Source organism: Styela clava, chromosome 5, assembly GCF_964204865.1.
Source record: "Styela clava chromosome 5, kaStyClav1.hap1.2, whole genome shotgun sequence".
NCBI classification, from domain to species: domain Eukaryota; kingdom Metazoa; phylum Chordata; class Ascidiacea; order Stolidobranchia; family Styelidae; genus Styela; species Styela clava.
This window is the reverse complement of record NC_135254.1, coordinates 1,544,952-1,568,748: the sequence shown is the minus strand read 5'-3', so window position 1 is coordinate 1,568,748 and position 23,797 is coordinate 1,544,952. Positions and strand designations below refer to the sequence as shown.

General features: G+C 37.2%; 3 protein-coding genes across 4 annotated transcripts in view; 2 read left to right on the top strand and 1 right to left on the bottom strand.

Annotated features, from left to right (window-relative positions):
* Window positions 1-5,760, top strand: part of LOC120343899 (E3 ubiquitin-protein ligase LRSAM1-like) — a 28,679-nt gene extending 22,919 nt beyond the window's left edge. For both annotated transcript variants that reach the window (XM_078112798.1, XM_078112799.1), the window contains 3 exons: window positions 594-769; window positions 1,329-1,500; window positions 2,152-5,760. In XM_078112798.1, the coding sequence (XP_077968924.1) occupies window positions 594-769; window positions 1,329-1,500; window positions 2,152-2,274 (471 nt within the window). In that variant the 3' untranslated portion in view covers window positions 2,275-5,760. The remainder of the gene's footprint in view (window positions 1-593; window positions 770-1,328; window positions 1,501-2,151) is intronic.
* Window positions 5,761-7,216: 1,456 nt separating this feature from the next.
* On the top strand, window positions 7,217-15,635 carry LOC120344393 (intraflagellar transport protein 43 homolog A-like). The gene is made up of 3 exons (XM_039413600.2): window positions 7,217-7,541; window positions 9,012-9,166; window positions 11,398-15,635. Exons 1-3 carry the CDS (start codon window positions 7,340-7,342, stop codon window positions 11,737-11,739), a joined length of 699 nt encoding a protein of 232 aa, XP_039269534.2. The 5' UTR covers window positions 7,217-7,339; the 3' UTR covers window positions 11,740-15,635.
* Window positions 15,636-17,896: 2,261 nt separating this feature from the next.
* LOC120344606 (small ribosomal subunit protein uS12) lies at window positions 17,897-21,019 on the bottom strand. The gene is made up of 3 exons (XM_039413902.2): window positions 20,828-21,019; window positions 19,563-19,683; window positions 17,897-18,087 (listed from the first exon to the last, which is right to left on the bottom strand). The coding sequence occupies exons 1-3, from the start codon at window positions 20,989-20,991 to the stop codon at window positions 17,941-17,943; spliced, it is 432 nt and encodes a 143-aa protein (XP_039269836.1). The 5' UTR covers window positions 20,992-21,019; the 3' UTR covers window positions 17,897-17,940.
* Window positions 21,020-23,797: the final 2,778 nt, after the last annotated feature.

The window sequence follows — 23,797 nt, the reverse complement described above, 5'->3', positions numbered from 1 at the left end:
TTTTTTAGGGAAGTTTTTTTGGGTCTGTAATGGGGGGGGGGGGGTGATTTCTTGTGCAGTACTAGAAAAACTCGTCAAGGTTAAGTTTTTTAGGGAAGTTTTTTTGGGTCTGTGATGGGGGGGGGGGGGGTGATTTCTTGTACAGTACTAGAGAAACTCATTACTATTGTGAGTATTTTTGGGGAGGGGTGATTGGGTCTAAGGTGGGTGGGGGGGGGGATTTCTTCTACAGTACTAGAGAAACTCATTACTATTGTGAGTATTTTTGGGGAGGGGTGATTGGGTCTAAGGTGGGTTGGGGGGGGGGGGGTGGAGGGGGGTAATTTCTTCTACAGTACTAGAGAAACTCATTACTATTGTGAGTATTTTTGGGGAGGGGTGATTGGGTCTAAGGTGGGTGGGAGGGATGTTTTGTGCAGTATCAGAGATTATTGGATTTTTAACCAGAACAAGTGAGGGGGGAGGTTAGTTGGGCCAATCAGGAAACTTGCTTTGTGTGCTAAGTGAGGGGGTAAAAATGTTTGTGCAGATTTTTCTTGTGAACTTTTTAGGGTGAGTTAAAAAGATTGAAAGTAAAAATTCTTTCTTTGCAGGAGACAGAAATGGACGTTGCGTTACTGAAACTTCTCTCGAAAGCTGGAGCAAACGATCATGTGACCTCGTTCGCTAGAAATAAAGTTTGTTCGATTCGAGATCTGATCGATCTTTCTGAAGGTGATCTACGAAGAGTTGGGGTCTTCGAAGTTGGCGTTAGAAAGAATATATTGCGGTGAGTGTTCACTTCTGTAAATTAATCGGTACTCTCGTAGTATGTGTACCAGGTTGGAGTTACGCCATAATTTTATTCCAATTTCCTTATTTTAGTTATATTACTAGTGTGGGGACTGACTGTGTTTGCCAAGGGAATATACCCCCTGTCCATAGGTTTCAGCCCCTTTACACAACTTGATGTAAAGTAGGCGAACAAAATTAGTTACCTCCATATTGGTAAACATACTTCTAGAGCGCAAATTAATGTTTTATTGAACAAAAGCAATACTTAACAAACAGTTCAGTTGTCGCCACAAATAACAGAATATAAGAAATAAAAATATAAAATATGACCTATGGAGACCAGAATGGCAGTATTTATACTCAGGAAACATGCTTCAGTGGTTTTACCCACAATGCCATACCATCTGAGCTGTGCTTTCATTGGTCAGTTAAAGCAGAGGTGTGCAAACTGCGGCCCACGAAGCAGTGTCAATCTTCAATGACGGAGCCCGCGAAATGGGATTTCGGTTTAGTTTCGTCAGAACGGAAGTAAAAAAACATGTTTCCCTTCACAGCTTGGTTGAAGAAGAAATAGCAGCATCTAAGAAGCTAAATGATTATGAGATTCCTTCTGTATCCAAGCAACCTGTGACCCCGCCCATTGCCACACCCACTGCCACACCTACTGACACACCCTTTGATGACTTGACTGAGGAGAATGAATGTACTGTATGTATGGAGAAACAGGTAAGAGAGAGTGAATTACTGTATATTTTTATTGGCGGAGGGTGTTTGCTCTGAACAAAACTCTGGGCCAGGGATGTGAAACTTTTTTGGGGGCTCCAGAAGTATGCGCACCAAGATGTCGCACAGTCTGAATCCTAACCGGTACACACATACTATGTTCAGGCTGTGCGCCATCTTGGTGCGCATACTTCTGGAGGTCCCTTTTTTGTCGGTGGACCATATAACCAATTTTAGACATCAAGGTGAGCCACACAAAAAATTTAGTGAGGCAAATGAGAGAATGCGGCCATCGCTTGGCCTTACAGTAATAAAGGCACCAGACAAAACGGCTAAAGATTTTCTTCAAACTTTCCAGAATTATAGTGAAAGTTTTAAATTTCATAGAGCCAGTATTTTAAACTTTTAAATGACAATAATCGAAGATAAAAATATTGCTGAGTGTTCTTTACAGTCTGTAAAAGAAGGCTTGCATACACTAAGGTTTTTGGTAACAACATTTAATTTCTATGAAAGTTCGTAGCTAGAATCAGGGTACAAAATTTTTATTAATCTGGTTCGAAGGTCAAAAATCAAAATTGAAGACCACATTATTTCAGCTTCAGTTTGGAAGTACAGTCAAGTTTTATTTTAATTATTTCTTCCATTTTTCAGAGTAACACTATATTCCTACCTTGTGGTCACGTCTGCACTTGTTCCGATTGCTCATCCAAACTGCAGAAATGCCCGATGTGTAGAGCTGACGTCCAGCAGAAGATACAAGTATTCAGAAGCTGAGATTGCGCAATATTTCATGAAATTGCGCAATATGTTTCATGACAAAAGAGATTATGCAATATTTGATAACATTGCGCAACATGCATGGATTATTGCGCGTTAACTTCATGATGCCATTGTGCAACATTTAGACAGTATTATGTAATCTATGAATTAGTAATTTTTTGTGGTCATTTTTGCATCATTTGTCAAAGGTTGAAATGTCATGCCTGCCACCTCACTCATGTTATAAAAATATGGGTCGGGGGTATGCAACCTGCGGGCCAAATGTGGCCCACAAGGAAAACTTGTGTGGCCCACGGAGAAGTGCCGATTCTGAATGGTGTGTGGCCTGCAAAATAAGTTTTTAACTTTGTTCAATCTGGTATGTGCGAGTAATCCCAATCCTGATGCTTCAACAGCTACCTTGTGCGAAACATGTCATAAGATCAATACCCACAATTTTTGTGCGAGCAACTACTAGAAAGCCTATGTTATATAATGGCGCAGTGTGCAGTTTCACTCATTTATTAGTATTTGGCTCTCCGGGGCTCCCGAAGTATGCGAACCAAGATGGCGGACATCGGAATGTAATTTGTGTACTAGGTTAGGGTTAGGCTATAATTTTAGGTATAAATACTACGGGAGGCTCTTGGCTCGTCTTCGAACTGATAATTGGACTAAAATAAGGAAAATTGGAAAAAAATTATCGCCTAACCCTAACCTGTTACCCATGTTACGTTCCGATGTCCGCCATCTTGGTTCGCATACTTCGGGAGCACCGGCTCTCCAATATTTAAGGTTGCACACTCCTGATATAGGTAGTCAATGTTGAATTGGGATGACAGTTGTTCCAAGTAATCGGGTCCTTACAAATGAGATATTGCTTTTATCAAACCAAGCCTTGTTCAGAGTGCATATATATTCATGATTCTTCTGTATTATATTATAATCATTCATGCACTTGTTACTGAACGTTTTATATTAATATATCTAAGTATATATATATATATATATGATTCGTTTGTTTACTGAGATTTCTTAATTTTATTTTTTATTGTTCTCTTATGAGTCAGTCATACCAAGTGCCGGGTATAAGTCCCTAATCTAGTGGTTTTCAACCTGGGTTTCGCGCCACACTGGGGGTTCTGCCAGTACAGCAGGGGGTGGTTTCGGGGGTCACCCCCCACCCCTTTTGAAATTAAAAAAAAATTTATCTTTATGTATCATATTTAGCAATTTTTCGTATCTTGGAACGCATTTTAGACCCAAGATTCATGGAAGCACACGTTTTACAGCGTTCGGCCAGATCCTGGCTGTCCCAATCTATCCTGGTAAATAAAAATTCAACCCCCCTTTGAACATTTCTGGCTACGATCCTCCAGTACCGTCCACGGGTTCGCAAGTTTCCATTCAAATCAAAAAATATATGTTTAATATTTAAATTTAACCAAATACAAATAATATCAGGTTTGCCAGCATTATCAAACTTGCTACATCTTGAAGATCAATTTGTTTTGCCAGTATTAGGTTTGCTTTTATATACAGGGTGTCCAAAAAGTTTCGTCCGATTTTATGGCAAAAACAAATGTTAATTTAAATAAATTTTATTGTATGATAATTGATAAGTACAACATCTATAACATCAAATTCAATACAGGTTGACTTTAAATCTTTTTACAACTAATAAATAAATTATCATTTGGTTTTAATTTTATGACCGGGCGAAACTTTTTGGACACCCTGTATATTCATATTTTATACAATACAGGCACTACAAGACAATTAAACTATTTTACAGGGGTTTCCCGAGCTTCTAGAATATTTCCTTTTTGCCGAAAGTTGGAAACCACTGCCTTGAACCATATGTGAAACAGTGCTGGGATTCAATTATTTTGTCAGCCGGTTCCATCACAAAAATCATATTTTCAGCCGAATCCGTTACAAAAAGTCATGTTTTTTTTTCATTAATTCTAACCGGTTCGCTGATCTCATAAAATTCCGTGAGACAGTTCTATAGAACCGGTGCGAACCGCCTGAATCCCACTACTGGTGTGAAATTCAGTAATGTGACTTTTGATTCGACTTCTGACAATAAGTTCAATTCATGCAAGTTTCTTTTATTGTCTGATAAGAATACTTGGTGAACTTGATGATTGATTTTGTATAATTTCTTAATTTTTATTTTTTCGTGTTTTCTCTTGTAGAAGTTTCCAAACCATGAGTCTAGTCTAGCCTTAATCACAGAGTCAAGTCTCACTGCCTGTTGGCTATAATCTGAACCATCACATTCAGAAGACCTTAGTCCAGTGGTTGCCAAACTGGGGGTAATCCCCCCCCCAAAAAGAGTAATTTGAGAAAATATCCAGAATAAAGAAATGCAAATATCCAAAATAAAGAATCTAACAAATTTTGTTTATTTCAGTTAGCTCTACGCTCCCTCAAAATTGTCTATACCCCCCTCCCCTTTGTGGGGTGCCCCACAGATTGACAACCACTGGATTAAAGTCTTTCAATAACGAGAAATGGGGTGAGATGATTCAAAATATGGCCTTCTCACATGATTCCCTGGTTTCAACCTGCACTTTAGTTACATTTTCGTTTGAAACTTTGCAGGAGTGACTATTCTTAGAGATTCACAAGTAGCATTTTAAATGTATCTGTCATTTCACGCTATTTTTTTAAATTTATATTGTGACACGGTACTTTGCGTTCAAAAACAGGTGTCGGTGTTGAGTGCAAGTCACTAAGCCCCAAGTCCCCATTTGATTCTTGCATAGGGGTGAGCATCTCAAATTGAATAGTAAACTTTCCAAAACTGTTTAAACAAAAATTCCAAACTGCAGGCTAATTGTCCGTCAAAGTACTAACTGGGAGATGGATTCACGTTTTTACGAGTTTTGAGGAAATATTTGATTCAAACATCTCAGTGACAGCTTCTATAGGACCTTGTTTACAGTGATAAGCCTATAAAAACGACTTCTTAAATTATTGTACTTTTGATTAGTTTTTTTACAGGGACCAACTGGGGCTCCCGAAGTATGCGAACCAAGATGTCGGACATCGGAATGTAATATGTGTACTAGGTTAGGGTTAGGCCATAATTTTAGGTATAAATACTACGGGAGGCTATTGGCTAGTCTTCGAACTGATAATAGGACTAAAATGAGGAAAATTGGAAAAAAATTATCACCTAACCCTAACCTGTTACCCATGTTACGTTCTGATGTCCGCCATCTTGGCTCGCATACTTCGGGAGCACCGACCAACTTCTTCTGTGCTTTTTTACTGGTGAATCTGAATAAGTGTGGTGTAGCAAAATTGAAGACAACTATCCTAAGTGATTCTTAACCACTTGGGTCAGGTGTTACTTTGACAATATATTTTGTGTTGGTGTGCGACAAGACTCTTGAATTATTTAGGATTTTAAAAATTTTGTACTCATTTTTTATTCAATGTTTTCACCATCACTTTGAATTCTAAATAGCAGTAAAAATTTTGAATTTATTTCGTGTTTTTTTGTTCATACGGAGAGGAAAGTCTGTGGCGATAATATTTCGCAAAATGGACGTTCAGGTAGATAAGATAGCACATTCATTCTTGAGGAACATTACATGGTGGTTCTTGTGACCACTGGTCGGTTACAGCTTCTTCAACCACCAAGTCCATGTTTTTGAAAAAAAATAACTGGCTGACCAATTTCTCACATGACATGGTAACCGGACAAAAAGCCGTGGTTCGCCATATGATTGAGCCATGTTATCGACTTTACTATATGTAAATCCTATCCTAGATTATTTTCCAGTGGACAGTATAAGTCTTACAATAATTACGTGCAAGAAGACAGTTTCAATTGAGTATTTGCGGTCATTGTTCTGATATCTAAGTACAAAAAGATTGGGGTTTTAGCTTTTTATTGCTGTTATTGTCGGTGAGTATTGATATATCGTAAGTGTTCATAGGAATTAGCATAATTTTTGCAGCCCTTGTCTACCATCATAAGCATAATAATTTTAAACACCATTTTGATATATTCTTGGGTGATTTAATGAAAATCCAACTATTTGCAATCAATAACCCTCTCACCAACCGAGATATATAAAAATCCGCTTTTGTTAACCTTGGATAACTTCGACATCAAAGTAAGTATGTGTAGAGATTATTACTCATCGATCTTAAGATTGGTAAGTATGTTGATAGGTATTTGTCTGAATGTTGATGAACGCGATATCTCAAGAAGGCGAATCTGCTCCAAATTTTGCATGTGCTTCATCATATCTCGGACCAGAAGCCTATCGATTTTGGATGAATTATGTCGTATAATTAGCGAGTTATTGATTAATTAGTGATGGGACACGCAGTGTCACTATAATGTCATGGATCGAAACCGCAGTTTCGATCGATCAGTCTTCGACCGATATTCTCGTTTAAGATGTTGTTAATATCAGCGCTGCTTTTATCTGGCCTTGTTAGAGTCAAAACGCACGAGTAAGAGTCATACTACGTCAATATACACCAAAAAAATTGACCCCACCTCCAAAATAAAAAATCTGGGGCTGGCTGCGATCTTGTCTACCACATACATCGGAAACTGGTACCGGTAACTCAGTGGTTCTTGACCGTTTTTGATAAAAATCGCCCCCTGGTTCCGTCAGAGAATATTCAATCAATCAATTTTATTCTGGTCTCTTTGGTATAAGTCAAAACAACACCAAACGACAAACAAAATGCAGAAAACCTGGAACAAAACTATAATGTGTACACAAATACGTATTCCAATAAGATATAAAGTGAGAAAAAGAAGTATTTCCACCTCCTCCTCGCAAAAAACATTGAATACCTAAGTACGGATGACTTTCTCGGGACTCCGGAATAAGTATTTCTTTGGGGCATCTGAAAAAAAAAATAGGGCAAAATTCAACCTATTGATAAACCGTATTATCGTTTTTTTCCCTTGTTGTATAAAAGCAAATGTACCTTTGCACACTTTGCGTCGCTACCGAGCGTTGCCAGGCGACATTCAAGCTCATTTCCGGTTCTGTGGCGGTTTGTTTGCTTTGTCAAGGAATTCGAACAATAGCGCACAATGTCTGGAGTTCCTTTCCAAATGGCGGACAATTTAGCTTCCATATTCGATAGCGGGCCAACTAGGGCTGTCCCGGCCCGCGGCAGAAGGGCCGCACAAGCTCAAGATATTGACGAAAGCATTGTCCCTGGAGAGACCTCTTCTGAAGTTCCTATATCGTTGTCGGGGACTAGACTTAATGACGAAAAGCAAAGTTTTTCAGGTGAATGCTGGTTTGTAAACTTTAGATGATATTTTGTGTTGCCTGTGCTAACTGTGAGGGAAACTGGCGCGGCGGTATGGCTCAACAGGCTAAGTGTTATGAATACGCTCGCCATCGCACCTCTAGCTACTCTGCGTGGGTTCGCAGGTTCGAATCCCATGCAGGGATGGTTATGTGCGAGAGGATTGCTGGACTCCTCGCCGTCGTTGGGTGGTTCACGTAACTGCTGGTCGGTTACAGCTTCCTCGACCACCAAGTCCATGCTTCCGAAACAAACAATATAACTAATCCCATACCCGACTTGGAATGGTAACCGGACGAGAGGCCGTGGTTCGCCATATGGATAAGCCGTCTTATCGGCTTTCCTCTCCCCCGGGATAAATATGTAAATCCTATCCTTTCCTAAATACCTGAAAAGGTTTTATTGTTGATTTAATAAGTAGGCAATAATTGTGCGTGAGATAAAATAATAACATTTAGCTCACCATACGATTAAGTTTTACTGAAGTATGTATTAGCTCACTTGTTGAATATTCCCCCTTTTTATATTACGGTAACTTTGGAACTGTTATGTGTAATCTATTAAATATTTGTTGTAATTTATTAAGACAAAATCCATTCGCAGAATTTTTTTTCTCATGACTTCTGAATGTCTTGTCCTAACGGTGGGCATAGTTGACCTCGTAGTCTTTCCCGACCCTTCCCTTCCTGAGTATATTTTATGATTGCTTTTTCTATCCATTGTAATCTGTACATTTTTGATATATTCAGAAATAAATCATTATCTCTCTCTCTCTCTCTTTACCGGTAAGGTGGTAGCCATATGATTGAGCCATCGGCCCTTCTTACCCTTCGAGATCCAAAAAAGTTCTAGTCCGATCCTTTGTCTGTGAAGCGGCTTGATCACACGGCCACCATCTATCACTCAAAGTTCATGCCAGAGCGAATATTTAAGTGAAACTATTTTAGACTATGGTTGCCATACCGTCCAGAAAATTCTGGACATGTCCGAAATGTAGGGTTTAATATTGCGTCCGGGAAGAATTTAAAAAATGCTTAAATGTCGGGAACCCGGAATTTTACTGCATCTGCAATCGTACTGTGCACACTGCTAATACAGAACATTGGGGGCTCCCGAAGTATGCGAACCAAGATGGCGGACATCGGAATGTAATATGTGTACTAGGTTAGGGTTAGGCCATAATTTTAGGTATAAATACTACGGGAGGCTCTTGGCTAGTCTTCGAACTGATAATAGGACTAAAATAAGGAAAATTGGAAAAAAATTATCGCCTCACCCTAACCTGTTACTCATGTTACGTTCCGATGTCCGCCATCTTGGTTCGCATACTTCGGGAGCACCAAACATTGTTTTTTCGTACCGTGCTCATTTTATTCACTACGAGGTCATGAAAATAGTCATGCACTGTCCGGAATTTTGCTTTTTCAAATATTGTGACCCTATTTTAGACGTTCCGAGAGTGGAGAGACCCGGTAGAAGAAGACAGATGTGGGGGGTCGGAGGTCAAGAGGAAACTGTTGTTGAAGATTCTAGATTCCTGGTTGATAACAAGGAAGAATTGTTATCTGATGGAGAAGATATCCCGATCATACCGGAACTGGAGGTTTGTTTTCAGAGAGGATAGAATTTTAAAATGTTATTTTGAAATGTTCTCAAATTTGAGCATTCTTGCATGCATGCAGCTTTTGGCACTTTGGTTGTCACTTGTAACTTTGCTCCGAGATCAAAATCTGAATAAGCGTGTGGGACTTTACTTTGAGCAAATCTCCTTTAAAAATGTTTTCAGTTGTCAAATTTAGTTAGCCCCGATCTTTCGCACTTTACCCACTAGATGAAATAATTTTTATGCAAAACATTTTTTTTTATCAACTCGAGTTATGTTGAATTTACTGCCCCATGTTTTCCTGATCACATGAACTGTTCCAAGACTCACATCAAACTCAATCATCAAACTCAGAATGAGTGTACAGGACTATTGTTTGTATAAAGTGTGTTATCGGCGCGGCGGTGTGGCTCATCGTGCTAAGCGTTAGGAATACGCTCGCCACAGCACCTCTAATTACTCTGCGTGGGTTCGCAGGTTCGAATCCCATGCGGGGATCATTATGTGCGAGAGGATTGTTGGACTCCTTGCTGTCGTCAGGTGTTTCACGTAACCGCTGGTCGGTTACGACTTCCTCCACCACCAAGTCCATGCTTCCAAAAACAAAAAATATATAACTAATCCCATACCTGACCTGGTAACCGGACGAGAGGCCGTGGTTCGCCATATGGATAAGCCGTCTTATCGGCTTTCCTCTCCCTCGGGATAAATATGTAAATCCTATCCTATCCTTTTCATGATGGTGAAAAAATAAAATACTAATTATTGTTACCTATTGCTGACTCAGATAGCTTCAAACTCCCACTTATTCACTGCCAGTATACCCACTAATAGACAAAATTATTTTTATTCTCAAAGATCTTTCCCAACAACTTCAGTTACCGTATTTGCTCGTTTTGTAGCCCGAGCCCATTTTTTTTGAACCCCAAACTCACCAACTGGGCCCTTATTCAAACACGCCTTTATTCAAGCATGGGCGCTTGTTGTTTTCGATCGTTACAATAATTAATATATTGTTATTTCCAGTTCTCAAGTATGATTTAAACGAGAATAACGAAAATTTTGACTTTTTCTACACACCGCAGATACAAATACGCAAAAGAAGAAAAGTTTGAGAACTATGGTGTTTCATAATCAATGCTATCTGTTATGTACTTGGACGCCTAAGGCGCTTAAAATTCAACAGCGTTGTGACAAAAGCGCTTCTTATTTCCTATTGTTCTCCACCCCTGAAAAATCAGCTTTTACATCAGCAGGGTATTCAAGCACCGGCCCTTATTTATTTTTTTGTTCTGTTCACACGGGCGGCTATTCGAACGCGCCTTTAATCAAGATCAGGCGGTAAAACGAGCATATACGGTATGTAGAATTCACAAGTTTACTGTTTTCCTGATTGTCTCAGTCGCTATTCACTAGCATATGATCCTATACTAAGATTCTTCATAGTCTCGGTAGCTCTTAGCACTTTATTGTTCACCCATAACTTTCCACAGAAATCAGCCTCCATTGTTTCTGAGTAAGTTCTTGAGATCTCTTGAGGACAATTTTCATAAAAAAAATCACAGTTAAACTTTTTTAATATTGAATATTTCCTCAATTTTGCCATGTTTAACAATATAGGAGGATGGGCCAATAATTGAGTTACAATTACTGTATTATTTGTCTGTGTTATCTATAACCCTACTTTTGGCCCACTGTGTATATTGTGGAGTATAGTAAAGGTCAATGAGTTTATAGGTGACCGTACATTTGAACCCATGCGTATATCCATCCACTGGTTCAATCTATATGCGGGTGCTAAAACCCATGGGTTAGGGTTAGTATGGGTTCAACTATCCGTGAAACAAATGTGCAATAGCATACAGGTGCAATTGTCATGGGTTCAAATGTACGTGGGTTCAAATGTAATGGAACCGAGTTTATAGGATCTACTATCTCTGTGGTAACCACAGATTGATCTTTCATTACTGATCTCTTTATAAAAGTTTGTTTAAGCCAGCCCCCGACTGAAAGTAAAATATTACACTTTGATAGGATAGGATTTGCATATCTATCCCGGGTCGAGGAAAGCCGATAAGACGACTTAATCTCATATGGCGAACCACGGCCTCTTGTCCGGTTACCATTCCATGTCGAGTGTGGGATTAGTTGGTTATTTAGTTTCGGAAGACTTATAGATGTGATTCGGAAGATATATATGTAATTTACTCATGTGTTCGTTCTAATTTCAGGAGTTAGAAAACGACCAACCAACAGCAGATGAGATAGCGGCCCCTCCCTCAGCGATGTTCACCGAGTTACTGAGTTACCACGAGTTGGATTCTCATCTCTTGAGACAATCAGCGTTTCAAATCTTGGACAACGAGATTGATTTGAAGATTTTAGCGCGAACGATGGATCTGCAATCGGCACTCGTCGAGGAAGACGAAACCTGGAACATGGAGAAATTATTTGTCGATATGCAATCAACCGTGACGTGTTGTAACAAGAATATCATTGGTCAAGAAATTGAGGGCGTGGCAGTAAGTAAGAATGACATTGACGACACGGTGAGCCGCGAAGTGTTAATCTAAATATAAACGTAAACATGTCCCCCCCTTAAAATAAAATACATTTGTAAATACAAAGTGCCTGCCCCCACCCAAGAAACAGAACACATTACATTTGCAACATATTTTAGAGAGAATGTAACTTTTGTGCAGAACGTCCCAGATTGCTAAAACTTTTGGGTGCAATCACTCTTAAACAGAAATTGATTTGGAAGAATATTAAACATCTGTTCCAGTGGTTCCCAAACTTTTCTGTAACATCGCCTCCTTACAGCACTTCATACATCAGTTTCACCCCCAAACCCCCCCGACAATACGAAAAAAAATATTTATCAAAAACCCAATTGAACAAGTAGACTAATTCTGGATCATGGTGTTTTTTATGGTTCCATTACATTTGAACCCACGTACATTTGAACCCATGGCAATAGCACCTGTATGCTATTGCACATATGGATTTTTTTTTGTTTCACGGATAGTTAACCCCATACTAACCCTAACCCATGGGTTTTAGCACCCGCATATAGATTGAACCCGTGAATATACGCATGGGTTCAAATGTACATGGGTTCAAATGTACGGTCACCGTTTTTTATTGATACAGATAAGCTTCAAATCTTTTTGTACGTTTTTGTATCATCTCCCTCCGTCCTGTGGTAATATTTCCAATTTTGTGAATAAAGGTTGGTGTTTCCGACTTTAAATTCCATTTTAAATATTTTATATGGGTTCGTTTTTTATGAAATAATTCTCATACTAAACAGAGCTCTTCACAAGCGCCACAGGTATATATGGAGCTACAATTTTTTGATCGAGGATCGAGCACTGCGTATCCAATTTAATAATATTTTTTATTGGTCTATTCATTAAAAAAGTTTTATATGAATTTTTTACCTAAACATTGTGACTTTGTGTACATTTCCATCTTAATCTCAAATTATTGAACCATGCACTGGCAGAATCGGAGTTATTAGATAAAACTCTAAATATTCCGACCGTGGCTGTTATCTTCGGCTGAGCTATTTTATGCACAACCTTTTTCCAATTTTTCATTTATGCATTTATTTGGGTTTTTGGTTCGTCTGGGTCTTGTTAATTAATGAGACTAAAAAAAGCTGAATAGTGTTTCATTTTTATCCCAGCGAAGAGGACATGAATGTACATGTTTAGATTCAAGTTTTTGATTTCGTTTGTATTTCTTTAATTTTCTGTTATTGTGTTTCGATTGCCTTTTTTGCACATGATAGCTTTTGTTTGATGTTATTTTGGTTAAAATAGATTTTTGTTTTCGTTTTAATTTTGAGTTTTGAGAGTATTTTAGGTTGAGATTTTGTTTCTTATGCATTTGCTTTTTACTTAGTGAATGGTTGCAATGCTCATTCACAGCAAGATTTTATTTAATGGTGATAACCCAACCCAAAATTTTCAGAAACTTGGAAGTGTTTTTAACAGTCTATTGCCTAAATTTCATTATTTTAAAAGAGAGATGTATTTCCCCACAAAACAATGTTAAAAGAAAAGGCAATATTACAGATTTTTATTGAAATATGATGCAGAGAACAATTCAAACATTGAATTGTGTTGGTCAGTATGCAAGACTTTTACATGTTATCGAGACTTCTGTTTGAACTGTGATTAAAGTTTCATAATGAATTGTGACAATATGGAATTATAAAATAAAAAGACAAAAAATGAGTCGGCAGATATTTATTTCTACTCCAGCTCTGAACTCTCGAGAAAATCAAGCATTAACTTTGAAACGTGCGAACCTTTTTTATTCTACTGGTGCAGATAAATACTTGAAAAATGTAATGCAAATTTTTTCCACTGTTCATATCTTTTACTGTGCCTTTCATATATTTTTAATCAGGGATGATGAAACTGTGAACTAATTTAAAAGAATTCCGGTGCTCCCGAAGTATGCGAACCAAGATGGCGGACATCGGAACGTAACATGGGTAACAGGTTAGGGTGAGGCGATAATTTTTTTCCAATTTTCCTTATTTTAGTCCTATTATCAGTTCGAAGACTAGCCAAGAGCCTTCCGTAGTATTTATACCTAAAATTATGGCCTAACCCTAACCTAGTACACATATTACATTCCGATGCCCGCCATCTTGGTTCGCATATTTCGGGAGCCCCAGAATTCCAATTTCTAATTTACACAAAATACTGCTATTTGACAGGAGTCATTTGTAAACGGTTATGTGGTGTCAGTCCACGTTTGAATTAATTGTGTTGTTCTGCTCCTACAGTATTTGTCCCTCTTCCCAAATGGAAAAATTTAATTGTTACAGCATGACCCTGCCCCAAGGTTGTGAGGAGACACATAAAAACAACGCACATTAAAATAACAATTTCAACAAAACTTCGGGTAAAACTTCAAGTTAAATAAACCATTGTCTTGCTACATTTGTAGGGCTGGGCATTTTCGAATATCTTGTGATTTCGGAATCGATTCGAAAAAATTTTGCGAATCGAATCTCGAATACTTGGAAATATATATTTGTAAGCGACTTTTTATAGTAATTGGTCCTCTCAACAAATGAATTACTGAAGACATAGAATGATTCACTCAGGTAGATTACTGAGCGTTCACACACAATAACAAACACGTTTTATCAATAACTCACTACAGAAAATAGTCATATGTTAGAATTGCGTTGAAAAAAAATTGAGGAATTCACCTCGACCATTGGCGAAAAAAAGAAAACAAGATGGCGGCGATTCGAAATTTAGCTCTGAACCGATTCGAATAATTTACTATTCGATTCGAAATGCCCGGCCCTAGTCATATGTCAGCAAAACTTGATTTACCATGGTTGAATAACTAGCTCAGCTTGAACTTTTAGGGCTTAGTGGATAGCGTCCCCAGTATACAATGACTATCTCTGATAAGAATTATATGACCTTAGGTCAGAGCAGTTTTTGCTGGCTTGCCTAACTATTACCAAAGTTTCTCCGTTGCCTCTTCAAAATGCTATGCTAATATATGTACAACAGATTTTTTGCTTTTATTTGCATGCTTGCCTCGTGTTTCAAATTTTTAAAACTTGGCCACATTTTCTGCTTTGTAGTTTATTTCAATCCTAAACACTCAAAGAGGTTGTATTAGAACATCTACCGTATATATTCTGGTTGTATTTGCACGTTTTTGTTGAATTTTTTTTTTTTAAAACTTGGCTACATTTTTTACTTTGCAGTTTATTTCATACTTGAATAATCAAACAAACATGTAATTAAAATTTGGAATAGTAGGTTGTATTTGCACATCTATATTTTAGTTGTATTTATGCGTAAATCTCCTCATTGCAATCTTGAATACTCAAATTACGAAATTTAAAATAGTTAGTTGTATTTGTAGGTAAAATTTTCGATTGTATTTCTACACTGTTTTTTTTTTATTTCAAGAACTGTTATGTTTTCCATCCATGTTTTTTATAAAATTTATGACTAGTGTTATATCCAAAATTCGTTTCAAAAGTTATGTATTAGATGAATAAAAGGAACCCGTTGTTAGTGAGTTCGATACAAAATACAACCTGTTCTTGAACTTTTGATTCTCGTGACTGGGTGTCTCTATCTCAAATTATTTTGGACATCCAGATTTGAATTCCCTGTTGCTTTTAATTTTTGTATATTTTGTATATTGATGCGCTTTGTTCTTTAAATTGTCTTCCTTTGCATTTGAACTCTTGCCTTAAGTTTGTTGATATGCCTATAGTTAGGTAGTTCCAATCAAGTAGTTTGCAATTAATCTTGATTTTGTAAAATCCACAAAAGCATGATCCGTATTTCAAAATATCCCGATTGTGAGGACCCTAGTTCTGAGTGAAAGTGTCAAAAGGCCTTAAGTTTATTTATATGTTTGTGCTTTTGTTTTAGTTTGTGTTCTAGTTGAATATATTTTGATGCAAGAAGTCGTGATATTCTTTCTCTGGGAGGAAATTGTGCGTCCAGGATATTAATTGCAGTGGATGAGCAAAGTTGAAGTAGCAAAGTTTTAGTAATAGCTAAACGGTATCCAGTTACCTGTTAACCTGTTACGTTCCGATGTCCGCCATCTTGGTTCGCATACTTCGGGAGCACCTTTGGATTATATTGGCTCGGCGGTGTGGCGCATCACGCTAAGCATCAAGAATAATCTAGCCACCGCACCTCTGACTCCCCTGCATGGGTTTATCGATTCAAATTTTGTCGGGAATAATTATGTTCGACTCACTGCCTGACATATGGTAGTTCACATAACCGCACCATCAAGTCCATGCATCTGAATGGTAACCAGACGAGAGATTATTGTATCGTTTTCCGATCTGCTAGTTGTTACGTCTACTTTGGCGATAAGAAATTTCTAATTACCAAGATAGACAATAACAGCAAGCGGGAACTGTTGGTCTTGAGGGTATAAAAAGTGTTCCAAGCTACGAAATGCCTACGTTTCCGACAATCCTGATTTTCACTGTAAAATCAGAATACGGGATGCGTATGACCGAGCTTTATGGTCATAACTATTTATTTTTAGTTTCATACTATTGACAGAAATAATCGAAGTCAAAATAAACTCATTCAAGTTGACAGAATAACAATTTATCAAATAAGGCTTATATTCATCAAAATTTCGCAACAAACAATTTATCAAAAATGTTTTGAGTTCAGAGTATGAGCCAAAATTTTCAGGCATCAGAATTTCAGTCTTTCGATGGCATTAGTCAAAACTTCTTACAAAACTCAGAAGCATTAGGTTTACAAAGCATTATTAACAGTCTATTAAAGAAGTCAAGCATACACCAAAATATGATTTCATTTAGAGTTCAGAGATAAATGTAATTTCAGGCGTTCGATGGTGGCGGTCGAGATATTCTCTATAAGCGCAAAACAATTTTAGTTGACAAAACATTGCTTGCTGTAGCAGACCCTAGGGGGCTCCCGAAGTATGCGAACCAAGATGGCGGACATCGGAATGTAATATGTGTACTAGGTTAGAGTTAGGCCATAATTTTAGGTATAAATACTACGGGAGGCTCTTGGCTAGTCTTCAAACTGACAATAGGACTAAAATAAGGAAAATTGGAAAAAAATTATCGCCTAACCCTAACCTGTTACGTTCCGATGTCCGCCATCTTGGTTCGCATACTTCGGAAGCACAGACCCTAGTTTTTTTCAAATTTGATCTTTGGAGGAAATATCTTCAGGTATCATGATTTCAGACTTTCAAGGTGATAATCGAAGTCACAATTTTCAACCAAAGCCCAAAAAACAAGGTTGGCAAAGTGTTTCCAAATCTGCTGAAGCTCGCATCAATCTTTTTATTAGAATTCGAGTTCATAGCAGGAATCCAAATTTCTGACTTTCAATCGTGATAATCAAAACAATATTCTGCAAGAACTCAATGAAAAAATAATTGGCAGAGCATTCCTAACTGTTCAAATACATCAATGTCCTTATTTATAGAAGTTGATTCACTTAGAAGCAAGAGGTAATACAGATGACAAATTGTGCAAATCTGCTAAACAAGGCCAAGTTTTTGCTAATGAAATTTGATTTCCTTGAGAATGAGTAAAAATTATAGGACATTGAATTTGATAACTTCGAATAACTTTTCACAGAAAATCAGGAAACTTACGTTAACTCAACGTTCCCAACAGCCTATCGAATGCGAACCAAAGATCCTGATATCAAAAATTCAATTACCAATCGACTGAATAGTTACCAAAAATTTTCTGATATCCTGAGACGAGATATTCTTAGCTCTTGCATTTCAAGTCTTTAATCTGTTAACAGTGGTTTTCAAACGGTGGGGCAGAAACAATTTTTTGAGGGGACTCAAAGCTAATTAAAAATATTTGTTGAATCTGATCCCCACTTATTTTGGGAAAGTAAAAATATCCAAAATAAATTAAAGAAATACATTAAATAATAATACATTTCTTTATTATTTTATATTTGGAAAAATTTCTTTATTGTTCACAGATTGCGATTCTATCCACGTATTTTCAATGTGTTTCTCCGCCTTAATTTCTGTTATTTGTAGCTTATTGTTAGCTAGTTATTTTTGAGGTGGGGAGCGAGACTTGACAAATTCTAAAAAGAGGGCGAGGATAAAAAAGTTCGGAACCGCTGCCTATTAGCCTATTATCCTGATAACACCCACAGAAATCGCAAAAAGAATCACAAAAAAAAATATTTTTTCCAATTTTTATTTCACGTACTTCTCAAATCACATATTTATGACCTTGGACGTTCTTTTTTACCGGTGAAAAGTGCTTTCAAGGACACATTGGCGACCTTCACAACCTTGAAACGAACTCCGGGAATATCTCCGACAGCGTGACCGCTACGTCCAAATCCAGCAACCAAAACTTCGTCGTTTTCCTGTTAAAGGAGGAAATAGGTTAGGGTCGTTAATCCTGTGTAGAAGAGAAAAGAACGGCACTTTGATCTACCAAACCAAAGCCTATTGTTAATAGTCCATGAGAATAGCTGAAGTGAAAACAATTCAAGGAAAACTCGTTCAGACCGTTTTCTAGGCTTATATGAACTACAGCAAGAAAAAGAACAATTTACAAGATTTGGCAATCAAACCAAAGAAATCCGTCGCCTTGCCACGCGACTATTAACATCTTCATATCGCTCGACGATGGTGCAACGATGGCCACAATAGGTGGTGCTAATTCAATTTCATCACAACAGCTAACCGGATATTTATTCCCAGATGCAAAACTTGATAGCAGATAGAGCCGTAACTATCCAGCAGTTACGTGGAACATTTCAGGGCGGGGCATGACCATGTTAGGTATTTTATATAAAGGGGAGATAATTGGTAAAATGATTCATATGGTGAACAATGGCTTTCATCAGGTTACCATGTCAAAGATGGGAATTAGTAACCACTTATTTGTAGAGAAGCATGGACGGTTGAGGAAGCCGTAAAAGACCATTCCAAGACATAACCTCAGTGATTATCCTGATTTTCTCATTCAACGTGAAAGGACTTGACCCGTAACTTGGAAGTTTGGAAGCTTATACCCAACATTGTCTATTACAGTGTTTTTCAAACTTTTTTCACCCACAGCTACATTTTTTGCGACTCTATAAGGAACTTTAATGAGACCGATGTGCATGCATATTCTCGCACAAAGATCGAAACTTGGCTCTATTTCGGTAATAGTGGGTCTCAGTACTGGTTCCAAATCTTTTAAATTTCTATAATATTTTGTTTCAAAACAATGTAGTGCCGAAAAAGATTTAACTGGGGCCCCGCTCTGCCTTGAGCAGATACAGGATCAACGCCCTGTTTGAAGAGCGCTGGTTTGTTACTTGCCCTGTATAAGGTATTGGGCATGGAGATTGAATCAAAGATTTTAAATAAGCAATGACTAAGAATATAGTGTAAAAAGCCACAAAAATAGTGTTTCGAATTTAAATGACTTTAACAAGTAACGCTGCCACGGGGGTTAAAACCGAAATTTGATTTGTAATATTAATTTATAATTTTCAAGTTGAATTTGTATGTTTAAAACTTTAAGATTTTAGTGGCTCCAACTTCTAATAATCAAACTAAATTTTACATATACCATTTTATAAAAAAAATAATCAATTTCTGATAATAATTTTAAAATGTCGGATTGAATTTGTATATCTAAAATTTCAAATATTAATTCAAGAATTTGATTTTTCATGATAGTGGTAACACCAAAAAACACCCCATGGAGAGGGAATTTACTCTGTATTTGGCGTAGTATATGCAAATGTATCATAAAAGATAGGGAACATATGGTTTGTTTGAAATTTGATTTTATAGGTAGTAAAAACATGTTTTTCAAGTTGACAAAACTTTGACATCTTACCTCAATGTAGTTCAAGCAACCATCGTTAGGAACGAAAGCAGTGATTTTCTTTCCGTTTTTGATCAGTTGGACACGAACACATTTTCTGATGGCAGAATTCGGCTGTTTGGCTTCAACCCCACTGCAGATGGAGAAAAAAGAATGTAATTGTTTAAGTATCTGGACATTTATTTGGAAATCGAAACGATGAATTACGTCACAGTTATCCGATTTCGATATCAATTATGATGGTGAATGCAAACACCTCTATTACAATACAGTCAGAATAACAACATAAACCTGCGCAGTCAACTACACTGAAAATGACAAAAAATGAAATTCTCACAGTACTGAGTTAAAGAGAAGGTGTGTACCAATATGGAGGTAACTTATTTGTTCGCCTACTTTATATCAAGTTGTGTATAAAGGGACTGAAACCTATGGACAGGGGGTATATTCCTAACCTGGTACACACACTACGAAGGTACCAAAAAGATTATATGGAAAGGACTTTAACACTAAAAAATTTTGTACACAGTCTCACAAAACTGACAGAACCATAAAATCAATTTCTGCGAGTCTCCGACAGCCACAAAAAGAGTCAAACGTCTGATGGTTGAAAGGAGTGGCAAAGCCAAGGGAGTCCCAGGTCCAAAACCCCCTTTATAAAATTTTGAACATTATGAGATCAGTTCGAATCCCAGACTGTCAGAAAACGAAGAGATACTTAAGACTCAAATATTGAAAGTAGAACTAAACCATAATTATATTTTAGGAGCAATATCATTTTAGACGCTGGAAATTACCAAAACTATTCTGTGGAAGAGAGACGTGAGTAATAAAAAATGGCCGAACAATCAATCAATTTTAGTTTGGTCACTCAGAAAAAAAAAAAAAAAACGCACAAACAATTCAGCGATCATTGTTAAACTAATGTTTTTAATGGATTTTCTTTATCAAAGAACTTGTGCGTGTCTTTTGGCTTTGGAGAAATAAGCTCATTACATAAAATGGGATCTTTGAGAATTAAACCCTGATATGGGCGTCAAACTATTGTCATTTTTTCTGTTCATTTTTTCATTCTGGTCTGTTCTCGCATGGAATGAAATTTTTGACAGAAAGTGTAAAGTAAAATCTATCAAACCCACTAAATTTTCCACCAAGCAGGTTATTATTTCTCATACCAGATAGCATTCCACGTGAACAGACTTATATCAGCAATAGATAAGAAAGTTTAAGGCATGTCTAATGATCGAAAAATAATCAGATCTGCGATGTCCACTCACATTTTTTCCAAGACGATTCCCTTTGCGTGAGACGCTCCTCCAAATGGATTGGCTTTCAACGCAGTTCCCAAATGAGATTTCTTGTATTGCAAATCATGCCATCTTTGTTCACGACGCCTATTTCGAAGTTTTCGAGCACAACGAAGTCCACGAGGCTTACCCATCTTGACGGCGAGCAGAAAAAGAAAGGCCGAGGCTGGTAACGTGAATTCGAGATTAATCGGGGGTGAAAGGTTGTTATAACTCTAAAACGTGGTTTCGTGAATTTTGGTTCTCAGCAAAAAAAATAGCTCAACAGAATTGTGCGGGAACTTGAAAAATTGGAGGAAACTGTTTAGGAAAATTTTTATTTATTCAATTGGAACACGGCATTTTTTTTTTGTGTTAAATTTGCCTTGAATTTACAAAGTATGAAATGTACATTTTGTGAGATGTGTATCGAAACCATGTTACATTATTTTATTTCTGTGAATTTGTGAAACATTTTTGCAAAATAGGCAATACATACTCAACTGTTGAATATGGGGTAAATCTTAACTTGGCACATAGTGAAATTTTAATTAGGTTAGGACAAAACCAATGTACTAACTCTGTATTATTATGATCGAAATATTTAATTTACACATGTAAATTTCGTAAATAAAGGCCCCAATTTTTATGTCATCAACTGTGAAAAAGTTATCGCTTCTAGAAGGATACGGTGGGATTATATTGTATTACAGTATTAAGTATTGTGTCTATAAAATGTGATGTTTTCATTGTTAAAAAATAATAATAAAATGAAAATTTTTCGAAAAATGAGAATTTAAAGTCTCGTTTACGCTCTCAGAAGTAGAATACGAATATATAATTTCCATGTGGGTTAAAATATATTAAACTTGATTGAAGACCAAAAAAGTTAAATAACGTCTACGTCCCTACATTTGGCCGACAACACGACCTCTCAGCTATATCATCAACTCACTGTAAAAAGTAAAAAAAAAATTTAGTGTATAGTTTATACACTATATTTCATAATTGACAAGCTTCGCGTCGAGGCTGCATCACAGCGCCCGTTAGATTATCTAGCCAGTCGCAGCCTTTTACAAAAATTACCAAAACTATCACTGACTCATTAAGCAAAATGATATATTGGTTCTTTTCGTGTCTAATAATATGATTTGGCGTTTTTCGTGTGATTTTCTACAAGTTAGGCGACTGGCACATACGTACGTTGGTTGACAAATTCTCGAGATTATGTTTGTTATGCTTGAATCTGTGAAAACTCATTTGGAAGCGTGTTTCTATTGATTATGACTGACTTATGATTACCATTTCTGGTCCTTCGCGACTTCCTGTCAATTGCAATGAAATCCGTTACTGTAATCATAATTTTTATCTGTTGTGAAGTTTTGTTGCGATTTCTTGCTCGACGAAATGAACGTATTGTCTATTTTCAGCTGAAGTCGGGATTAAAATTTTGCACCACATCGTCGTAGTTTGGATCTGTTGTACAAAGCCACTAACGCAAAAATTTGAGATTTGAGAAAAAACACCCTTTTCCACGTTTTAAAAAGGAAAGTAAGTAATTATCTAGTTGCGAATAGGAAAGATATGAAAATTTGATTTTCTCGCGCAATCTGCATTCCTACCCCAACTGGATATTCACCAATTTTCTTATCATGAGCGTTGGTGGGGGTCTTTTTACAAAAAAATCCCAGAGTTTTTTAATTTGTCTTTAAAATCAATTGATTACCAAATACACTCGCACGCTGAGCTTGCTTCCCTTTCTATGGTCGCTAATTATAAAATACGCAACTTTTAAAATCCATTTATGATGAAATAATACATTTCACGGTAAAAGATTCACCATGACGCCAAGACTGATTCTGTGAAATCACCGGTATTACGTCAGAGATTTTTCATGCGTCCGTATGTGCGAGTCAAGACAAGTCAAGTTTATTTTTTCCAATCAGTAAAAAAATGTCACAAGCACAAATTACGAGAAAATGATAATTACGTCTTCCTCCATCATCAAGCCCATGCTTCCGAAAACAAAAAATAACTAAGTAATCCTATACCCGACATGGAATGGTAACCGGTCAAGAGGCCGTGATTCGCCTTATGGTTAAGCCGTCTTATCGGCTTTCCTCTCCCCGGGATAAATATGTAAATATATTTTACATATTTTACTGGGGAAGGGAAGTCGCGGGAACCAAAGCTGGTTATCGAGCAGCGACACCCGATGTTCTAATCTAAAAGTTAGAATTCTAGAGTTTTAAAACTACTGACAGTGAGAATATTCAAAAATGATTTTTATGAAGACACAACTTTTCAATTATATGCCCCTCAACGAAATTCCGTGTACATGGAACAATAAACTGGTATCGTCAATATTCACAAATTGGATATGCACTGGCATTTTATTGGGAGTACCAGGTCGGCATGCCTTGACGTATTTTTTTTCAAAATGACATATGCGGTTCGACTTCTTGTTAGACTTGCTTATGGGTGCCGCTGCTCGATAAACAAATTTAGTTTCTCGCGGCTTCCCTCACCCTGAAATTTTTTTTTAATTATTTATTGCAATTTGTACATCAAGTGTGCGTTTAGTATTGCGAGAAAATAAACTACCGATTACTGGCAAGAGGCCCCTGTTTTTGCATGCGGTTATTCCGCCTTGTAGGAATGTCTCTGACCGGATGAAAACGAAAAATATTACCCGGATGTGCGACAATTTTTGTCAGCTCTCAAAAAGGCTCAAGACAAGAGGGCAGGACTGATATGTAGTTTTGGAATGACGGACATTTTTAATAATCTCTCATTCCCTCGGTGCAGGGGCGTGTCAAACTTTTATGCTGCTCCGAGGCGAGTTTCTGATAATGATGTCCCACATATCTAAGTTCTAACAAAAGTAATTCGGGGGTAAACAAATCATAGACGTTGTTATACACAGGATTGAATAAGTGAAAAGGTAAAGTGAGAGTAAAA

Bases quoted from the DNA above. Each gene is read 5' to 3' on its own strand.
- LOC120344393 (XM_039413600.2), top strand. From the start codon at position 7,340: ATGTCTGGAGTTCCTTTCCAAATGGCGGACAATTTAGCTTCCATATTC. The intron at 7,542-9,011 runs GTGAATGCTGGT...ACCCTATTTTAG, and splicing joins CGAAAAGCAAAGTTTTTCAG to ACGTTCCGAGAGTGGAGAGA. The intron at 9,167-11,397 runs GTTTGTTTTCAG...TTCTAATTTCAG, and splicing joins CGATCATACCGGAACTGGAG to GAGTTAGAAAACGACCAACC.
- LOC120344606 (XM_039413902.2), bottom strand. From the start codon at position 20,991: ATGGGTAAGCCTCGTGGACTTCGTTGTGCTCGAAAACTTCGAAATAGG. The intron at 19,684-20,827 runs GTGAGTGGACAT...CTCCATCTGCAG, and splicing joins GGAATCGTCTTGGAAAAAAT to TGGGGTTGAAGCCAAACAGC. The intron at 18,088-19,562 runs GTAAGATGTCAA...CTCCTTTAACAG, and splicing joins GTTGCTTGAACTACATTGAG to GAAAACGACGAAGTTTTGGT.